The sequence below is a fragment of the Camelina sativa genome, chromosome 5 (genome assembly GCF_030686135.1).
Source record: "Camelina sativa cultivar CO46 ecotype springtype chromosome 5, ASM3068613v1".
Lineage (NCBI taxonomy): Eukaryota > Viridiplantae > Streptophyta > Magnoliopsida > Brassicales > Brassicaceae > Camelina > Camelina sativa.
Window position 1 is genome coordinate 13,877,951 of NC_141884.1, and position 20,418 is coordinate 13,898,368.

The 20,418-nt window shown below is 34.0% G+C and overlaps 2 protein-coding genes and 1 pseudogene across 3 annotated transcripts; all 3 read left to right on the plus strand.

The window, feature by feature from the left end:
• The first annotated feature begins 3,815 nt into the window (after positions 1-3,815).
• LOC104789233 (putative caffeoyl-CoA O-methyltransferase At1g67980 pseudogene) lies at positions 3,816-4,547 on the plus strand (annotated as a pseudogene).
• A 2,077-nt stretch (positions 4,548-6,624) lies between these two features.
• LOC104789234 (uncharacterized) lies at positions 6,625-9,233 on the plus strand. The gene is made up of 2 exons (XM_087450064.1): positions 6,625-8,444; positions 8,623-9,233. The coding sequence occupies exon 2, from the start codon at positions 8,692-8,694 to the stop codon at positions 8,974-8,976; it is 285 nt and encodes a 94-aa protein (XP_087306190.1). The 5' UTR covers positions 6,625-8,444; positions 8,623-8,691; the 3' UTR covers positions 8,977-9,233.
• A 4,322-nt stretch (positions 9,234-13,555) lies between these two features.
• Positions 13,556-18,587, plus strand: LOC104786810 (aminodeoxychorismate synthase, chloroplastic-like). Of its 2 annotated transcripts, none has more exons than XM_010512265.3 (14): positions 13,556-13,752; positions 14,138-14,479; positions 14,586-14,717; positions 14,804-14,871; positions 15,021-15,085; positions 15,230-15,296; positions 15,382-15,642; positions 15,727-15,853; positions 16,016-16,326; positions 16,447-16,526; positions 16,738-16,840; positions 16,976-17,058; positions 17,172-17,789; positions 17,982-18,587. In XM_010512265.3, the coding sequence occupies exons 2-14, from the start codon at positions 14,143-14,145 to the stop codon at positions 18,478-18,480; spliced, it is 2,751 nt and encodes a 916-aa protein (XP_010510567.2). In that variant the 5' UTR covers positions 13,556-13,752; positions 14,138-14,142; the 3' UTR covers positions 18,481-18,587. The 2 variants fall into 2 exon arrangements, with proteins under 2 accessions (XP_010510567.2, XP_087306194.1); XM_087450068.1 differs by having other exon boundaries at positions 13,575-13,752; positions 16,027-16,326.
• Positions 18,588-20,418: the final 1,831 nt, after the last annotated feature.

Here is a 20,418-nt window from a genome sequence, read left to right on the forward strand (position 1 = left end):
AAATCTTCATCGATAAGATTGACAAGAGTCATTGTGTTAATTTTGCCAAGTGACGATAATTTTACAAAACTTTACCAACCCATCTTTCATAATTTATTTGAAAAAATAACCTTTTTAATAAAGCATTATATTTACGAAAAAATCATTATTGCATCAACACTTGGTTTATTACAAAATATTAGATATGAAGCTTCACGAAAGTTTTAAAATAATGTAGGCAAAGCCATTCGTGGTGAATTTATATGTTACGGATTAACCTATCCATCAAAATATGGTGCATGTAAAATCGTTAGTTGGGGATCCGAGTATTACGGATAAAATTCCACATTGTCATGAAAACGTTTATAATAATCCTATGCGTTGCAAGTAATATATAAACACATCCCCACTAATATACATGTCGTTCATTGATCCCTTCATATCACCAAAGCTTGCATCTGCTCCCATTGCACAACTACTTCACCAACAATTGCCTGAACTGGAGCTCCCATTGCTCGTAGGTCGTAGCTTAACGTACTCTGACCAAAACTATCTCTGACATCTGATTACTCGAGAGGATGTTGAAATTTTTGTGGAGCTCTTCACTATTGGTTACATCAGCCAACAAGAGTCTTGGATCAAAATACGGCAAAGCATGACGTGTAATTTTTTTTTTAAATGTATGTTTTTATTTATGTATTATTATTGCATATAGTTTCTATTTAGGCAACTGCAAATTATTAATTGCGGTTTATTTATCTCAAGTTTTAGAGTGATGATGGCAAACCATATCCATTGTGATTTTGTATATTGCTGTGGATATCAGAATCAGACTAAACCGGAAGCATACCAAACTAATCAGTACATGGTATAAACTGGTCTATATGGAGCATTTGGGAGAATTTCTGCCTAAATAGATCCTAATTAATTAAGCATAAGGCCTAAGGTTGATTATTTACCGTACCAGCAAATAATTCTAACGGACCAGAGTATAAAAAAAAATTTCTGCCTTTTCTACTCAAACGATCCGATCCCGTTTTCTTTAATAATAATAATCTAATTAAATACTCTATAATATTTAATTACAACACCAACAATAAATTAACATGCACAGCAGAAGACAAACCAAATCAACCGTTAACTTTCAAATCCTTCCGGTGAAAAGTTAGTCCTAGCCATCACAAAGCTTCCCACAAATCTCCTGCCGATCAGAAACCAGACAAGACCACGATCTCATTTACAATCTCCGATGATCCTAACTCGTGTCTGAGAACACGTGTCTCACGAAACTTTGACAACGATTTGATATGTCGAAACTGTTTCCTCCCAAACCCTAACGATTCTGTTCCTTCTCCTTCTCTCTAACACACATCTTTGTTGATCTCTTTCTCCCTCTCACCAAATAACCAAGAGTTCTTTCTCTTTCTCTCCCTCTCTCTAATCAGAACAATGTCGACAACCACACACAAAAGAGAGGAGAAGAGGCTTCACTTGATAAATAATAGGGTTTCTGGTTTAATTAAATTAAACCAAGATTTACCTAAACCGGAATTAATTAAACCATCCTTTGATTTAATTAATAAATCGACTAGCTTAGTAAACCAACCTGAAATTAAACCGATTCCACTCCAGTTCGCGATATAAACTTCAATATTTTATATTTTTTGAGACATGGGCGTTACAATTATTCCCCTCTAACAAAAGATTCATCCTCGAATCTGAACACACCGCCACTCATCCGCAAAACTCCTCCAACCACCGCTGCAATGGTTTCCACCACCTAACCATCCGGTCTACTGCAACCAGGACACCACCGACCCAAACCACCCTGACCCCAGTGGTCAACACAATTCAGACCCCACCGGTTAACCAAAACCTGACTCTCCCAATCACCACAACTCTGGCCCCCCGACCAGCATAAACCTGACCCTCCCGGTCAACACACAGAAACCCCCGAGATTGAACCCCCGTCAGCCTGAGATCTGCATCTGGTCACAATAGAAAATCTGAGATTGAATCCCCATCAATCCCCTAAATCCGCATCCGGTCACAATGCTTATCTCCACATCCTTGACACTTTTGCCTCAACTCATCTGCTCTTAGGTCGCAACCTTCAAGCCTGACCGATCACACTTTCAGACCCCCCGTCTTCGAGTCATACCGTCTCACCCTCAGGTCATCACCCTCGAGATTTTGGTACCAGGAGAACCCCCATCTCCTTTGCCACCCTTAGGACCGCGTAATCTAATATATTAAAGGAGAAGTCGAGAGAGCTCACAGCCATTCTCACAAAAAATTACGTCATTTACCCTTAATGAAAAATACCCTTGAAAATTTTTCGGACAAGCTTTTGTTCTCTATTTAGGTTGCTGAAACGCACCACATTCATCCTCAGACTTAAGATTACTAATTTGCGATTAATGAGATTTAAAACTGGATCTTTTTACCCTTTTTCTATGTTTTAATTTTTTAAAAATAAATAAAAAACGAAAATTAAAAATAAAAAACGAAAATTGTTTTACAAAATTGGAAATCTAATATATTTATATGCACTATCTCTCTTTAGAAAAATGGAAGATAAATATTAGAATATATTACGAATATTCGTTTAGAGAAAATTTCTGTTTTTAAAAATATTAAAATGGTAAAGATAATTATGACGGTTTTCCTTCTAAGCTATATATATATATAGAGGCTCAGCCAAAACAGTAGAAGTCGGATTCATTAAGCTAAACATATAGTTTTGAGAGTATAATTTTTTTGTATTATTTTGGTTCTAATGAATCAACTTTACTATTGTATGATTTTGATTTTTTATTATTTATGTTGATGTACTATCGATATGCTTTGGTGCTTTGAATGAATTAAATTTCATGCTGTTATAAATTTTAATTATTATGTTGAATCATATCGAAAGTTTTACTCATTTTGTACTGTTTGTTTGTGTTTTAGGTCTACCTGTCATGGACCATAGGTGTTTTTTGTATATCAAAAACAAGATTAGACGAATGAGTTTATGAAGCAAGCAGAAAAATCAAATCGGTAAAGTAATTATGTTTATTTGCTTTTTTTTTTTTGGTGGTTATTGTTATTTAATTTTATTTTCTTGGTTAAACATATGTTTTTCTACAAACAAAGGAGCAAAGACAACTTTTGGTAATATATCTTGGTCCTTTATATGGTTCATCAGATTCTAATTTTTGTATTTTTGTTTTTAGTGGTTGTTTGAAAGTCAAGATCAAGCAATCATAGACTTTGTCTATGGTTTCTCCATCTTTTAAAACATTTATGTTGTATTTTTTTCTATATTTTGTTTTGTAGTTTAGTAATTTGAAATAAACTCTTATATGTAACATAATACATATTTTTTTTTGTTTCAGTTGAATTCATGGACGATCATTGCTCATAATTGTGGATCTACAAAATTGAATATAATGAAATTCATGTATTAGTCTTTATTAACCTGAATCCTTAATTTTTAAAAATAATATTGATGCTAATGTTATTTTTTTCTAATAGTTATAGTTGCAGAAAAAATATGGTGGGTTTAATGAAAAATGTATGATAATTTCTAAAAATTTGGATTTACATATTTTTACAAATAGATTTCAATTATAATTTTGTTTATTTTTTTGAATAATAATATAATATGTATGTCTAATAAATTTTTTTCTCTTAAATTAATAGAAAGAATAAGAAATTGTAATTATAATTCTGTTTGTTTTGGAAAATAGTATAATCTTTGTGTCTAATATATTATTTACTCCTCTTGAATAAATTTGTCCCATCGTACGTTCATGTTCTTGCTTTTATGAGCTTTGAACGCATAAAAAAATTGTTCGTTGCTCAGAAAAATTTCTAATAGTTATAATAATATTGTGAGCTTGGTGTTTTCACAGGTTATTCGTTGCTCACGATGGCTCTTGCATTGCCTCATGATGGACATGTATGTACCCAACAGTACTCCTTGATTTACTCAAAATCAAATAAGCGAAAATGATAGGACTAGCTAACATCTATGACTCTCACATATTACTGCAATAGACATCGACAAAGAAGCTTACGAGGTGGTCTAGAGTTGATCACAAGATCAATTTCATCCAATCTGATGTTCTTCAGGCTTTAGACAAGTTGTTGACCGTATTTAATCCATTATTATTAGCAGTCATTTTTTTATATTATATATCACCCATTTTCTTTCTTTTCTTTTGGCATATTCTCTTAATCTGATGACATTGGTTTATGAATGATGATGGGGCATTTATAGGAGAATCCAAAACCGGAGTTTGATTTCGCATTTATTGACGCTCATAAACCGAATTATCCCAACATGCACAATAGACTAATGAAGCAAATGAAGGTAGGAGGAATCATAGCGTTTGATAACACTTTGTGGTTTGGGTTTGAGGCAGAGGAGAAAGAAGAAAGCGTGCCAGAGCATATGAGGGAGAACAGAGCCGAACATCCATTATGGAATTGAACAAGCGGCTTGCTGCTGACCCTCGCATCGAGCTCTCTCAAGTCTCCATTGGTGATGGTGTCACTCTCTGTAGACGCCTTGCATGATTGATTATATAGCTTAGGCTTTTTTATTCACATGACCATGCAGAGCCGTCACTATAGCTTTGTTACACATATTGATTCTATTCAGGGAAAATTTATGGTAATCTTCTAAAAAATTGGATTTCTTTCTATTTACAAATAGATTTAAATTATAATTCTGTTTTTTGGATAAATATAATATAATCTTTGTGCCTAAGAAATTATTTACCCTTTTTAAATAAATAGAAAGAAGATGGAATCTCAATTATAATTCTGTTTATTTTTTAAAAATAACAGAATAATCGTGACTGACATTTTTTCTATTAAATTGATAGGAAGAAGAAGAAAGAAATATGAATTAAAAATTCAGGACTTCATATCTCAGAGGTTTTTCTAGAACGAAAGAGATTAAGGAAATTAGGAAGAGTTTTTTTTTAACAAATTACAATTATTGTTTATTTGAAATTGCTTTAGATGGATAAATAATATAAAATAATTGTAAATTTCTCATTTTGATTAATAAAAAAGAAAACAGAAATCTAAATTTTATATCTCAATTAAAATTTAAAGTAACAGAATATAAATACATGAATATATTGCAAATATTTTTTTGAGAATATTCCTGTTTTTAAAAATATTAAATTTCTACAGACTATTTGTTTCACTTTTAATTTTTTTTAAACAAAAATTAGAAAAAAGGAAATGAAATATTTATATATCTTTTTTTAAATGGAAAATAAATGCTAGAATCTATTGTAAGTATTTCTTTCAAGAAAACTTCTATTTTCTAAAATGTTAAATTTCTATAGATAATTATGACGATTTGAACTGATAATCTCGAGAGGATATACTACACATATCCATTTAATTTGAAGATATAATACAATCTTTTGTGATCCCGACAAAATCTCATAGGATTGTCGCAAATCTCCGGAAAAAACCATGTTTTTCCGGCTGGATACACTATCACCAAAAGGAGAACAAATACTCTAAATAAGACAAAATGTTCTGACAATTATAATTAGGTGGATGAACAAATAAAATAATTAAAAATGAATATATATTGAAAATACAAACGAGTAATTTTAAAGAATAATTCTTCTTTCACTTTTAAAAGTAACAATTAAAAAAACAAATGATTTTTTGTAAACGAAAATTAAAAAATTGCATTAAAATAATCTATCCCATTTAAAATTATTAAAAATGGACGATAAATACTAAAATCTTTTGTAAATATTTTTTTTGAAAAAATTCTATTTTTAGAAATGTGAAATTTCTATAGATAATTATGAAGGTTTGACTTGGATACTAAGCTATCAATATAGAGGCGCTCAATCACAACATTATAAGTCAGCTTTGTTAGGCTTAAACATTTGGTCGCGTATGCTCGCGGATAACTCTCTTAACTATATTACTTTATGATTATATTAGAAAAATTACTTCCGTTCCTTATTATTGAAGATTAAATTATAGTTTCTCTTTTGGTTAATTATTTTCTATTTACATTTTTGTTGGAATCCTTTTTAATCTTATAATTAATTTACTATTATTTAAAAATATATATGCCCATACAAGCTTATAAAAGAATTGAATTAGTGATATATTTGACCATAAAAAAAATTTAGACAATCCAAATTATCTTTGTAAGCTTTTTCTTACGTTCAAGGGAATTCAGATTTGTCACCTTCAAGGACGAGAAATCCATGAGGGATGCTACTGAAGAGATGAACGGGAAATATCTTGTTGGCCGCACCATCACTGTGAATGAGACTCAGTCAAGAGGAAGCGGCAGCGGTGGAGGAGGCCGTGGTGGTTACCGTATCGGCGGTGGTTACAAGAGATGTAGCGGTGGTTAAGTATCTGGTGGAGGCGGCGGTGGCCGATGTGGACACGGTGGTCGTCGTGAAGGCGGTAGCGGTTGTTGGTAATAATTGAGTTTAGGCTTATGTTATTTTATATAAGTATATTATTAAGTGTGTTGTAAAGTCAAATGTTATGTGTAAACCGTGGCGTGTTACGAAGCGTTGTTAGTGTAGGAAGTTGCAACGGTTGTTTTGTGTCTTTAGGAAAACTACATAAATTGGATGTTTTCTTATTGTAAAAGTTGTCGAGAATAATTGAGAAGTTTTTCACTTTTTCATTCTCTGTTTTTTCTCTACCATGCTCTGTATTTGAAGCAATGACTTCTGGTGTAATACAAGAGCAGAACTTCAACATGGTATCAGAGCTTTATTGATTCAAGGGCCAGTGGGAAGCACAATGAGAAGCATAACAAAACCTGCAAAAAAGTTCAACCAAAAACAAAGATCACGGCATCATCATTCAGCAAGTGATTCTTATGTTTGAAGGAGAAATGATGAAATCGGGTGTGGATTAAGAGGAAGGCCATCTTAATCAAGAGATAATTGTGGTTATTGGTGAAGACGATGTTCCGAACAAATCGATGCAATCCTATGCGTCATGCGAAGGGGTGCGCAATTGAAAAAAACCAGAGGAAGCGTCAACGGAGGCGTTTACGACTCTGCCAAGCACATGGCAATCATGTCTTTTCATGGAATTAGGTTACATATGATGGTGTGTTCATTGCTCGGCCCAAAAGAGAGGATTCTGGCTTTAAACCAGAATATGGCAAAATGTGGTGTAGCCACCGCTGTTGAAAGCAAAACAAAGCTTATTAGTAGAAAGTGGTGTGGAGTCTGTGAGAAAGATGTTCACAAGGAGAAGCTTCCCGTTGAATAAAACAGAGCAAGACTCAGTGGCAAAAAGTGGTGGTTGAGTTTGTGAGGAAGACTACAACACAGATTTAGTCACCTGTCTGGAAAACAAGGCAAAGCTACTCAACAAAAATAAGAGTTCATGGTGAAGACAAACCGATTAGCAAACGTCGTCGGTTTAAAAGAAGTAACCGATGATGACGTGGAGAAGATTCACGTGTATGACGTCAAGGAGACGTTATGGTGATCAATGGAAGACACCAAGCACAAGCACAAATAGAGGATGCTTACCTCGAAGAAAAATGGAGCATAAGCCGGTTGAGAAGATAACCGAAGAAGACGTGAAAAAGATTCACGCAAGAGATGTCACACAGACGTGAATGTGATGGTGATCAAAGGAAGACACCAAGCAAGAAAGGAAAGAGCTTACCTAAGAGAGAAAAGGGAGAAGCAGCCAGTTATAAAAAAGGGAGAAGAAGAAAGCTCATCTAAAGAAAAGTGAGCCGAAGAAGGTTGCAAGAACAGCAACAAAGACATGATGGAAGATCATGGGACAGACGTAATGAAAGAGGTCATGGAGAATTCAAACACAACGTGAAAGAGGTCACAGGAAATTTGAAACAAAAATGGAATGAATGAGTAGAAGAATCGAAGTGTGGGAAGCATTCGATCAAGAGGGAGGCAAGATACCACTCTACGCTTTTGAAGACCAAAGTTGTGACGAATTAAAAAAGAAACGTAGTGAAGAGCAAAACTCAATTAAGAGGGACTGTTGTAAAGTCAAATGTTATGTGTAAAACGTGAAATGTTATGAAGCGTTGTTAGTGTAGGAAGTTGCAACGGTTGCTTTGTGTCTTTAGGAAAACTACATAAGGTGGATGTTTTCTTATTTTAAAAGTTGTCGAGAATAATTGAGAAGTTTTTCACTTTTTCATTCTCTGTTTTTTCTCTACCATGCTCTGTATTTGAAGCAATGGCTTCTGGTGTAATACAAGAGCAGAACTTCAACAGCGGTTACGGAGGAGGTGATGGTGGCCGATGTGGATACGGTGGTCGTCATGAAGGCGGTAGCGGTTACGGAGGAGGTGATGGTGGCTACAGAGGAAGTGATGGTGGCTGATGTGGATACGGTGGTCGTCGTGAAGGCGGTAGCGGTTACGGAGGAGGTGATGGTGGCTACGGAGGAAGCGGTGACGGTGGCAGTGGCTGGTAATTAAAGATAGTGTGGTTTGGTGCTACTCTGTGTTTGGTTTAGATTTGATTATGTGTCACCCTTTTGGCTTGGTTTGATTCTGGGTTTACGGTTTAGGGTTTAGGGTTTTTTACAAATTAGTCTTCGATTGGTTTTTTGCTGATTTGTGTGATTCTCTTTGATTTTTGTTTATAGATCATTAACAATCGTGAGACTGGAAGGTCAAGGGGATTCAGATTTGTCACCTTCAAGGACGAGAAATCCATGAGGGATGTTATTGAAGAAATAAACGGGAAAGAGCTTGATGGCCGTACCATCATTGTGAATGAGGCTCAGTCCCAAGGAAGCGGTGGCGGTGGAGGATGCCGTGGTGGCGGCAGTGGTGGTTACCATAGCGGTGGTGGTTACGAGAGACGTAGCGGTGGTTACGGATCTGGTGGAGGCGGCAGTGGCCGAGGTGGATACGGTGGTCACCGTGAAGGTGGTAGCGATTACGGAGGAGGTGATGGTGGCTACGGAGGAAGCGGTGATGGTGGCAGTGGCTGGTAATTGAAGATAGTGTGGTTTGGTGCTGCTCTGTGTTTGGTTTAGATTTGGTTTGTTGGTTGATAATTGAGTTTCAGAGTTGCAACGTTTAAGTCATGACGTTTTGGTTTGTGACGTTTCATCCAAGAGTCACAAGTTCTAAAAGACACAACTCATTATGATGTAGTGTCTGTTTGTTTTCTATATAAAACAGTTATGTTGTTGATGTATGTAACAAGTTTTAGTTGATCGAAGTTTATATTTGTTCTTATCTTCAAAAAGAGACAAAGGTCCCTTACTCTGTTTTATTATTCTCTTCTCTCAAAATTAGAACATGGTATCAGAGCTTATGTTGGTCTTGGAGCCTGTACAAGCAAAACAAAAATAAGAAAAATTCTGCTGCAAGAAGAAGAGAAAGATGGAGACAACAAACCAAGGGTGAGAAGAATAAGAAGAAAAGAAGATCAAAATAGGAAAAGATGGTGGTGACAAGAGAGAGTACTATCAACTTTCACAAACGTTCACAAACAGCACCATTATTTTCACAAGTAGTACGTGAAGCTCCAAAGGGATGAAGGAGATAAAAAATATTCTCAAAAAGGCAATGGAGACCATAGATGTGGAGATGAAATTGTGAATGGAGAGTTCTGAAACTTTGTTCAACAATGTCTTGGTATATCACAAGGATGCAAAGAAGACATCACTCGATGAAGTTGAGAATCAGAAGATTTCTTCAACGTAACCAGACGGAGAAGCCACTGTTTGAAGAAACAGAGTATGACGAATTAGCAAAAAGTGGTGTTGAGTTTGAAAGAAAGACGTCAACACAGAGAAGCTGCCTGTTGGATGAACAGAGCAAGACCACTCAGGAAAGGAGATGTGATGGTGTTCAAAGAGTGATACCAAACAATAAAGGAGGATGCTTACCTCATAGAAAAAATGGAGCAAAGGAGGATGCTTACCTCAGAAAAGAAAATGGAGCACTTTATGCTGATCAAAAGGAGACACCAAGCACTAAAGGAGGATGCTTACCTCAGAGAAAAATGGAGCATAAACCGGTTGATAAAATAACCGAAGAAGATATGAAAACATTTCACGCACGAGACGTCACAGAGACGTGAATGTGATGGTGATCAAAGTAAGTCATCAAGCAAGAAAGGAGCTGCTTACGTAAGAGAGAAAATGGAGAAGCAGCTAGTTGCAAAAGGCTATAAGAAAATAGTTCACTTAGAGAATAAGGAGTGGAAGAAGGTTGCAAGATCAGCCGATGAAGATCACGGAAAACACGTGACGTAACTCACATGGTGAAAGTTTGTAACTCACATGGTGAAAGTTTGAAGGATACTTGGAGAAGGTTTGCAGATAACAAAAAAAAAAGTGAAAAAAAAACCAAAGGTTCCAACGTGAGAAATCGTTTATTTGTACAAAACAGAAGAAGGCTTTTTAGCAAAAAAGGTGTGATGTTTTTGAGAAAGAAATTCACACGGTGCAACAGCCTGTTTGAAAGAAAAAGAGTCAGCTCTAACCAGATGGAGTCATGGAGAAGAGATGTCATTAATTACCTAGAAACAGAGAAGTTCATTAAGCACAACAAGGTTTGAAAAACGTTAAAGCAAGATTGGAGTTAGCGGGAAACTCAATTAAGGGGGAGTGTTGGTTGATACTACTTTGTGTTCATATTATTTTAATAAACGTTTAAGTCGTGACGTTTTGGTTTGTGACGTTTCATCCAAGAGTCACAAGTTCTAAGAGACACAACTCATTATGATATGGTGTCTGTTTGTTTTCTATATAAAACATATTTGTTGTTATGTATGTAACAAGTTTCAGTTGATCGAAGTTTAAATTTGTTCTTATCTTCTAAAAGAGACAAAGGTCTCTTACTCTGTTTTGTTATTCTCTTCTCTCAAAATTATAACATGGTTCTGTGCCACCCCTTTGGCTTGGTTTAAGAAGTCGTCTTTGTCTAGAACGAAATGTTAATTTGCATGTTGTTCACTAAAATTATAAGTTTCCCCCTAAACCAGACTTGACGTTTTTCTTTTCCGATCAAAAATAATTTACTCGGTTGACTTATAATTAAGCTGACCGTATAGCATATCATCTTCATACCCATGTTTTGAAAATATTTCAAATAAATCAGTAATAAGTAACATACGTAACCAAACTAAAATATGGAACTATCAGCCGATCAAGCTTTATATAATTGATCGGAGAACGTTGGTTGCACGATTTCAACCCTAACACATTATATATTTTTCTACATTTTCAAAGTGGAAAGTGATGATTACATCCCAAAGAAATTTTCAAATGTCTCTATTAACAAATGTGTGGAGGCTTATCAAATGTATACAATCTACATTTCCAGTTGGGAAGAAAGCAGATCAGAAAATAGTAGAACTATCGAGGCTTTTGGTTGCCAAATTTCATATTAACTCAAGAAGCCGAAATATTCATATCCCATTTAAAATTTTTAAAAATAGAAAATAAATATTAGAATATATTGTAAATATTTGTTTCGAGAAAATTTTATATTTTTGAAAATATTAAATTCCTCTAGATAATTATGAAAGTTTGACTTCGATAGAAGGAACTAAAAAAACTTAAGAAGATATACTACAAATATCTATTTAAGGTGAAGATATGGCATAATTTTCTATAATCCCAAAAAAATCTCATAAGGTTACTACAAATATCCATCACTAAAAGGATGAACAAAGACTATCCTGACGATTATAATTAGGAGGAGGATCAAAAAAACAAATTAGAGAAAAAAACTAATGAAAATAAACACGAATTATTTCTTTAAAAACAAAAATTAGAAAAAAAATTGGAAATCAAATATTCATATCCCATTTACCATTTTTAAAAAATGAAAAAAATACTACGATCTATTATAAATATTTGTTTCGAGAAAATTTCTATTTTTAGAATTGTTATCAATATAGAGGCGCTCAGTCACAACATTCGATTCTAATGAATCGAATTTACTATTATGTGATTTTGATTGTTTATCTATGGTGAGATGCTATTGATATGCTTTACTGTTTTCATGAATTGAATTTCTAACTGTATTTATAATTTTAAAATATTATTATTTTTTAAACTGATTTTAGCATGAATTTTAACCTATTTTTATTGCAGTCATACCCCAATATAATGTCCACGAATGGTAAGTTATCTGATGCTAACCTACAAATATTTTAAATTATTTTTGTTAATTATATTTGGTCGCGAACGCTCGCGGGTAACTCCCCTAACTATATTACTTTATATTTATATTAGAAAATTTATTTCCGTTTCTTATTATTGAAAATTAAATCATATCGTCTTTTTTGGTTAATTTTTCTCCATTTACATTTTTGTTGGAATTCTTTTTAGTCTTATAATTAATTTACTTTTTGGTTTGTTAAATTAGTTGAACTATTTTGTGAAAATATATTTACCCACAAAAACGTATAAAAGAATTTAATTAGTAATGTATTTTACCACAAAAAAAAATTTAGATAAAAATTATTTTAAAAAGGTTTTTGCCCGCACAAGTGTACGGGAAACTCCCTAGTACCATATATTTCCTAACTATTCCCTGAATTATATATTTATATGTATAACAAAGACTATAGTTTTTTCTTATTAAAATTTAGAAAATGTCAAATACCATATTTTTAAAAATTGAGTTTCTTATTAATACCATTTATTTCACTTGATAAATTTTATAAATTTCATTAAATAATATATATAACAAAGAATATATATATATAACAAAGACTATATATAACAAAGACCATCTAACAAAGAATTATATGAATATAACAAAGGCTATAAATTTTAATAACAAAGACTATATGAGTCTATATATAACAAAGACTATTTATAAAGACTATAAATTGTAATAGTATAAAATATGATAAATTTCTACGTATATAACAAAGACTATATATAACAAAGACCATATAACAAAGAAACTCTTCTATGTTATACATATAAGTATGGTATTTAACAACAAAGACCATATGGAAAAATTATTTGAGTTTAATTTAATAGATATACTTTTAAGAACATGAGGGAAACAAGTTTACTACAATATTAATGAAATCTTAATTATTAATTTTTTTAATATGTTATTTTGAAAATTTTATAATTTTTTTAAACGGTTTTAAAACTAGGTTCTATCTTGTAGATATATGGACAAACAAATACCAAAACTCTTCTTTGTTTTATACATAGAATTTAGAGAATAATTATGATATTTTTCTAGCATAAATAAAACTTTTTGTATGGAAAAAATCATTTGAATATATTTTAGTGGGTTAGACAGACTATTGAACAATACATTAATTTTTTTTGTATTTTTTTTTGGGAAGTGTATTATTACTTCAGTGGATAAAGATATTTATGATTAGTTTATTTTTTATTTTTATTTTTTATCTTTTCACATACCAAAAAAATCTTCTGGATGGATACTGGATAGGGCCATGATAAATTGATGTCTAATTATTCTAAATTAAATTATTTTAAAATATTTGAACAGTTTATTCCAATAATTGATTTCTATAATTGATACATTCTTTATTGTAAAAGTTAAAAAGTTTATTTCTATTTTTAATTTTCTTCGTTTCGTTATAAAAAGCCAATTTGTTTTTCTTCCTCCCTCGTCCTTCCTCACCATTGATTCCTCTCTCTCTCTCTCTCTCTCTCTCTCTCTCTCAGAGCAAAGCAATAGCACAAAAGCTTCTTCCAGTTTCTTCCTTTATACGATTCAAGCTTTTGCGAAATCATCTTCGTTTCGTTTCGTTAAACGTAAGTGTTTTTTTTTTTTTTCGTTTCGTTTTCATTTTCCCTCCCACTATCTAGCTCTTCGTTTTCTCCAGATGCTTGTGTTTAATTTATTAGATCGTTCGGAGTAGATTAAGTAGTGAGATTGAATCAGACCTTATGCTTCTCGTTCCACTTTCGTAATTTTGGATATATTGTATAGTTTTTTTTTTTGGATTTGGGAATCGATACTGATGTTTAGGAAATGTGAACTTTTGAATTTGATTTATGTCACATATGAACCCTAATTTTGGTCTGTGGTATATAGTTTTCACACTCTCAGAACCATTTGTGATAATGTGTATTTTGAGTATAAAGTTCCAAAAGATTGTTTTAAGAAACCTCTGTGTGTGTCCCCTTTTGGTCACAGGAGCTATGAACATGAATTTTTGGTTTTGTTCAACATCTCAAAGTGAAAATGCTCTGAGGTTTCCGGTAGCGAGACGGTTGTTGTTTCCTCCTGAATTGGCTAAGTTTGATGAGAAATGGAAGAGGAATTACATTGGTTTGCCTTGTCTTCGTGGTAGTACGGGGAAAGTTTTGGCGTCGAGCAGGTTTGTGCCGGGACAATTGGAAGATTCGTCGATTGTTAAGAAGAGTTTACAGAGAAGAGAACCTGTAGAGAAGCTTGGTGCTGTGAGGACTTTGTTAATTGATAATTATGATAGTTATACATTCAATATTTATCAGGCTTTGAGTACTATTAATGGAGGTAGCTTCTTAGTTTTTTTTTTTTTTTTTTTGTGTTTCTCTCTGTTAATCTCTAAAGATGGATTCAGTGTTTTATTTACACTTTCTTGTTTTGGTATCCCGTGTAGTGCCTCCTGTGGTTATTAGAAATGATGAGTGGACGTGGGAAGAAGCTTACCATTACTTATATGAAGATGTTGCTTTTGATAATATTGTTATATCACCTGGTCCTGGCTCACCCATGTGCCCTGCTGATATTGGTATCAGCCAGTTAATCTAGCTTTTTACTGAATTTTTGTACCTTTGTTTGTGTTTTTTTTTCTCCAACTTTTGTTTTGCTCTGCAGGAATATGTCTTCGTCTTTTGCGTGAATGTCGTGATATTCCAATTCTAGGCGTCTGCCTTGGCCACCAGGTAATATTATCTTCATAAACATAGCGGTGCTTCATTTGTTAAGTGTTTCCTGCGTTTCCAGTCTTAGTGGCTACTGTAATGAAAATGAGTAGTTGTTTATCTCTGTCTCTATGGCTCTTTCTGTTAACAAAAATATCATGCTTTGGCAGGCACTGGGCTATGTCCATGGAGCTCAAGTAGTGCATGCCCCGGAACCAGTCCATGGACGGTTGAGGTATTGACCAAATGTGATTAGTATGCAGGACTTTTCTAATGCTCTCTCTGTGCCTTTGATTAATCACCTTCTTTTCCTGGCTTTATTTCTCATTTCTCAGTGTCTGTTAGATACTTTACTCTTCATTCCATCTTCTTCTTGTAGTGGGATTGAGCATGATGGGAACACATTGTTTTCTGACATTCCATCTGGGAGAAACTCTGATTTCAAGGCAGGTCACCTACTTTTATACATGCAATATTCATTGATCTCTCTAGATACAGAGTAAAATTTGTGTTGCGGGTTCAATTCTGCAGGTTGTTAGATATCATTCACTAATCATAGATAAGGAATCACTACCAAAGGAACTTGTACCAATAGCATGGACGATTTATGATGACACTGGTTCTTTCTCTGAGAAGAACATTGGAAGCCCACTGGGAAACGGATCTGTCATCCCTGTTTCAGAAAAGTTGGAAAATCGAAGTCATTGGCCTTCGTCCCATGTTGATGGAAAACATAATAGACACATTCTCATGGGCATCATGCATTCTTCACTTCCCCATTATGGTTTGCAGGTTTGATGATTATTAGAGATCATATTCGTACTAAGTTTCTTTCCTCCATTGGTCGGCTGTGTTTGACATGCATTTTGCTTTTAGTTTCATCCAGAGAGTATTGCTACTACCTATGGAAGTCAATTATTCAAAAATTTCAAAGACATAACTGTGGATTATTGGAGTCGCTCTAGATCTCCATCCTTGCTTCGAAGAAACATAAATGACACTGGTGAGCTCCTTTAAGCTTAATGCTTTCATTAGAAATAGATTGTCATTTGTGCTTCTCTCTTCCCTTGTCCCAATCTATGACTTAATTTAGTTCTAGTACCCTGTGGTGTAACTTTATGGTTAACTGTCTTGGAGCTTCTCCTGAATAATAAATATTTTTTAGCAAACATGCAGGTGACTGGTGCTACGCAATTCCTGAAGGAACTTTCCAGAAATAGATTTAGAGGAAATGGTTCTAGTTATTATGAGAACCCTAAGAAGTCTCTGTTTGCTGCCAAGACAAATGGTGTAGACGTCTTCGACCTGGCGGATTTATCATATTCAAAACCTCATACGAAATTGCTGAGGTTGAAATGGAAGAAGCATGAACGTCTTGCACATAAAGTTGGTGGAGCAAGAAATATATTCATAGAACTCTTTGGCAAAAATAAAGGGAATGATACTTTTTGGCTGGATACTTCTTCTAGTGACAAGGTTGGTAGTCTATTTTCTCACCATAGTTGCTGACTATTATTGATGTTTTATTGTGCTAGCCTCCTTGTGACTAGTTATCCTCTGTTTTATTCTAAAGAATAATGCTTCCCACTGTTCCAGGCTAGAGGGCGATTTTCTTTCCTGGGAGGTAAAGGTGGATCGCTATGGAAGCAATTGACATTTAGTTTATCTGATCAAAGGTTTTATGCATGACCTACTTTTTCTCTATACGACAAAGGTTTATGTTCTTTTTTAAACTTGAGCGCCATAACCCTTCTTCCTGCACATTTTCTTAACCGTACATATGTGCTTGGGTCATTGTGAGATTATATTGATATGGCTAAGATAATCTACACAGTCATGCATTATATCATGTGACTGAAACATTGAACTTTTGACTTTTATTTTCAGCGAGATTACATCTAAACATGCAGGACATCTTCTGATTGAAGATGCTCAGAGCTCTACTGAGAAACGATTCTTGGAAAAAGGCTTTCTTGATTTTCTACGTAAGGTATGAAGAAAGACTTTACTCAGTATGGAACTATGGATGTCAAAGCTTATCTCTCCTTTTTGAGAGTGAAGTAAATTATATTCTAGAATAGTAATATAGAGACTCATTGGTGGATGTCAACTGTATTTTTCCCAGGAGCTTGCATCCATCTCTTATGATGAGAAGGACTTCACAGGGTTGCCTTTTGATTTTTGTGGTGGATACGTAGGTTGTATTGGGTATGTGTTTAATTATCTAGACCGTGAATCTCTCTTGCAAGCTTTTTCCATTTTACAATTTTGTTAGAAGACTTCTAGATTGAATGTTTTAAATTATCTTTTATGTGTTGCAGGTATGATATTAAAGTCGAATGTGGAATGCCAAGTAATCTTCACAAATCCAAGGCTCCAGATGCATGTTTTTTCTTTGCAGATAATGTTGTCGCCATTGATCATCATCTTGATGACGTTTATGTATTATCTCTTTACGAAGACGGAACCACAGAAAGCTCTTTCCTGAATGATACTGAAGAGAAGCTCACTAGCCTGATGGTCTCGTCCACGAGAAAGTGGAAGGATCAAACAGTTCCTACTATAGATTCATCTCAATGCAAAGAAAGTTTTATCCCTGACAAATCCAAAGAGCAGTATATAAATGATGTTGAGAGCTGTATGGCGTACATCAAAGACGGGGAGAGCTACGAGCTTTGTCTCACTACTCAGAACAGAAGGAATATAGGCAATGCTGATTCTTTGGGGATTTATCTCCACCTGAGAGAAAGGAATCCAGCACCATATGCAGCTTTTCTCAACTTCTCAAATGCAAATCTGTCTTTATGCTGTTCGTCCCCTGAAAGGTTTCTTAAGCTGGACAGAAATGGAATGCTAGAAGCAAAGCCGATTAAGGGTACTGTAGCTCGTGGCTCCACACCTGAAGAAGATGAACTTCTTAAATTGCAATTAAAACTCAGGTACCCTAAACACATTTTCCCATTACTTAGTCTTTGCATATCATGAGTGTCTTGGATTGTTTAGTCAAGTATGTGACGTATTACTTCTTTGACGAGCTTAAGTCTTGGGCTCTTGGCCATAACGTGTTTCTGAATTGTCCCGCATTAATGCTACTTTAACATTGTTCCTTTCTTTCTCTGTCTTGTAAACAGTGAGAAGAATCAAGCCGAGAATCTGATGATTGTTGACCTTCTAAGGAATGATCTTGGTCGTGTCTGTGAGCCTGGCTCAGTCCATGTACCTAACCTAATGAACGTGGAATCATACACAACAGTACACACTATGGTGAGCACGATCCGTGGACTGAAAAAACCGGATATAAGTCCAGTCGAATGTGTAAGAGCAGCTTTCCCTGGCGGTTCAATGACCGGTGCCCCAAAACTAAGATCTGTAGAGATTCTTGATTCTCTAGAAAACTGTTCGAGAGGACTTTACTCTGGCTCAATTGGGTATTTCTCATATAATGGTACATTCGATCTCAATATTGTGATAAGAACAGTTGTGATACATGAAGATGAAGCTACCATTGGAGCAGGAGGAGCAATAGTTGCATTATCAGACCCAGAAGATGAGTTTGAGGAGATGATTCTTAAGACTAGAGCTCCTGCTAATGCAGTCTTGGAGTTTTGTAATGATCCGAGGAGACAATAGTCTTGTGTGTCTCTTCAAAGTTCAAAACAATTGTTTTTGGTGTGTGTGTATGTGGCTTTAAAACAGTTATCATTTGTTATTTTTATAAGTAAGTTTTTTTATTGGCATTAGGAGTTGATTTGGCTCAAAATTTAAAAACTAAATATAGTACTATATAATAAATTGTTTGTGGTACCATTAAGATAAAATTTGTAAACCCCACTCGAACGTCTTTCACTTTCACAATTTGAGTACTAATGTTTCATTTATTGGGTTCAGACTGCAGACGTAAATCATATCCATGAATCATCATTGGACAGTTGCTTGCAAAATTGGTGACCATTAAAAGTGAAAAGCTTATTCTTTTAATCCAAGTTTTTTTAATATACACTCTTTTAATCTTTTGCCAGTTTTTTTTAAAATCTGTTTTTGTTACTGTAAATCGATAAATAAAGAGTTTTGTTACGTTTAAAATAGCTAACTAGGAAATTATAAAAGAGTAATAAGTTAATTTCATGTTCTTTTAAAATATTGTTCCTTAATGTTAAAACTTAAACATTCAAACATATATCAAAATTTGGGGGCCTAAGGCTAAGGCTATATATATTACCTTTTTTTGTTTTTAAAGGAGGTACGACCTTGTCAGTTGTCAGTACATGCACGCATCTTGTTCAGTGGATCTACAAATTGCTCAAAGAGTTTTACACTATCTTAAGAATGATCTACACAACAAGTATTGTTTTATCCCAAAACACATGTACGTACTATGACTGTTCTAGCTTTCACTGATGTAGATTGAGATTTTTGCCCTTATTCCAAATATTCTCTTATCTGCCATTGTGATTTCCTTGGTGTTTCATTCAAGAAATATGTAACATTTATCATGAGCAATGGCGAAAGAGTACATATCAAATGCCAATGCAACTATTGAGCCTTCTTTGGTCGCAACACTTTCTCTATTAGCTTGGTATACATTCCGAAACCACAACTCTGTTGTGATAAAGATCAAGCCGTTCTCTATGTTGCAAGCAGTGTAATCTACAAATATGAAAGGACGAAGCACATTATAGTTGATGGTCACGTTGTTCAACATAAGTTGCAATTTTTTTTTTCTTTTAAACTCGACACGTATGAATGCAACACTAGATTGATGATATGACCGAACCTTTTGTCACTTCAAAGTTTAAACTCTTGTTCTCCAAGATGGCGTACATCGTATGCAGTATATATCTTTCATTTTTTTTAATGCTAATTAAAAAGACAAATAATAAGTTATAAAAAGACATATATTCATCAGATAAAAGACAAATTAATAGACATATAATAAGTTATTCTACAAACAAAGCATGTATGTGACAAGACAAGATTTTGTTTTAATCTTTACTTGTCCTTAAAAATATATGTTCGGCCAAAACTACATTATTAATAGTCAATGATTGTAATTACACTGAAATTGAAACTAAAACTCAACGAAGGCAAAAGAAGGAGGAGGAAACAAAAGATGGGAGGCAAAATGATTGAGCATGAGAAATAATTCAATTATGTTTCCTTGAGAGTGTGTGTGCTAACTTTTTCTATTTATTTATCCCTTTTTACTGGTAAAAAAGTGGATAAACTAAGCTAACTGATATTTTAACTTTTACCTGAACAAGAAGTTAAATTATCTGCTTAACTTAAGTTGTTGATTGGGATAACATTGTTAAAGAATCCCAAGAATTTAGATCTCTACTTCTTTTCTTTTTAATATTAAATAAGAATTTAAAATTGTGATATTACTTTATGGTGGTAGATAGTGATCGATAATGTGATCTCCAACAAATCTAACAAACGCATTTGGTGCCACCATTCACATTTCGTTTCTTGTTTGTGGGTAAAGGTACCGTAGTTAAGCACATACCAAGGAATTACTTCTAGTTTTCTTTTTAAAAAACGTATTGATTTGTTTAGTCTACCAACATA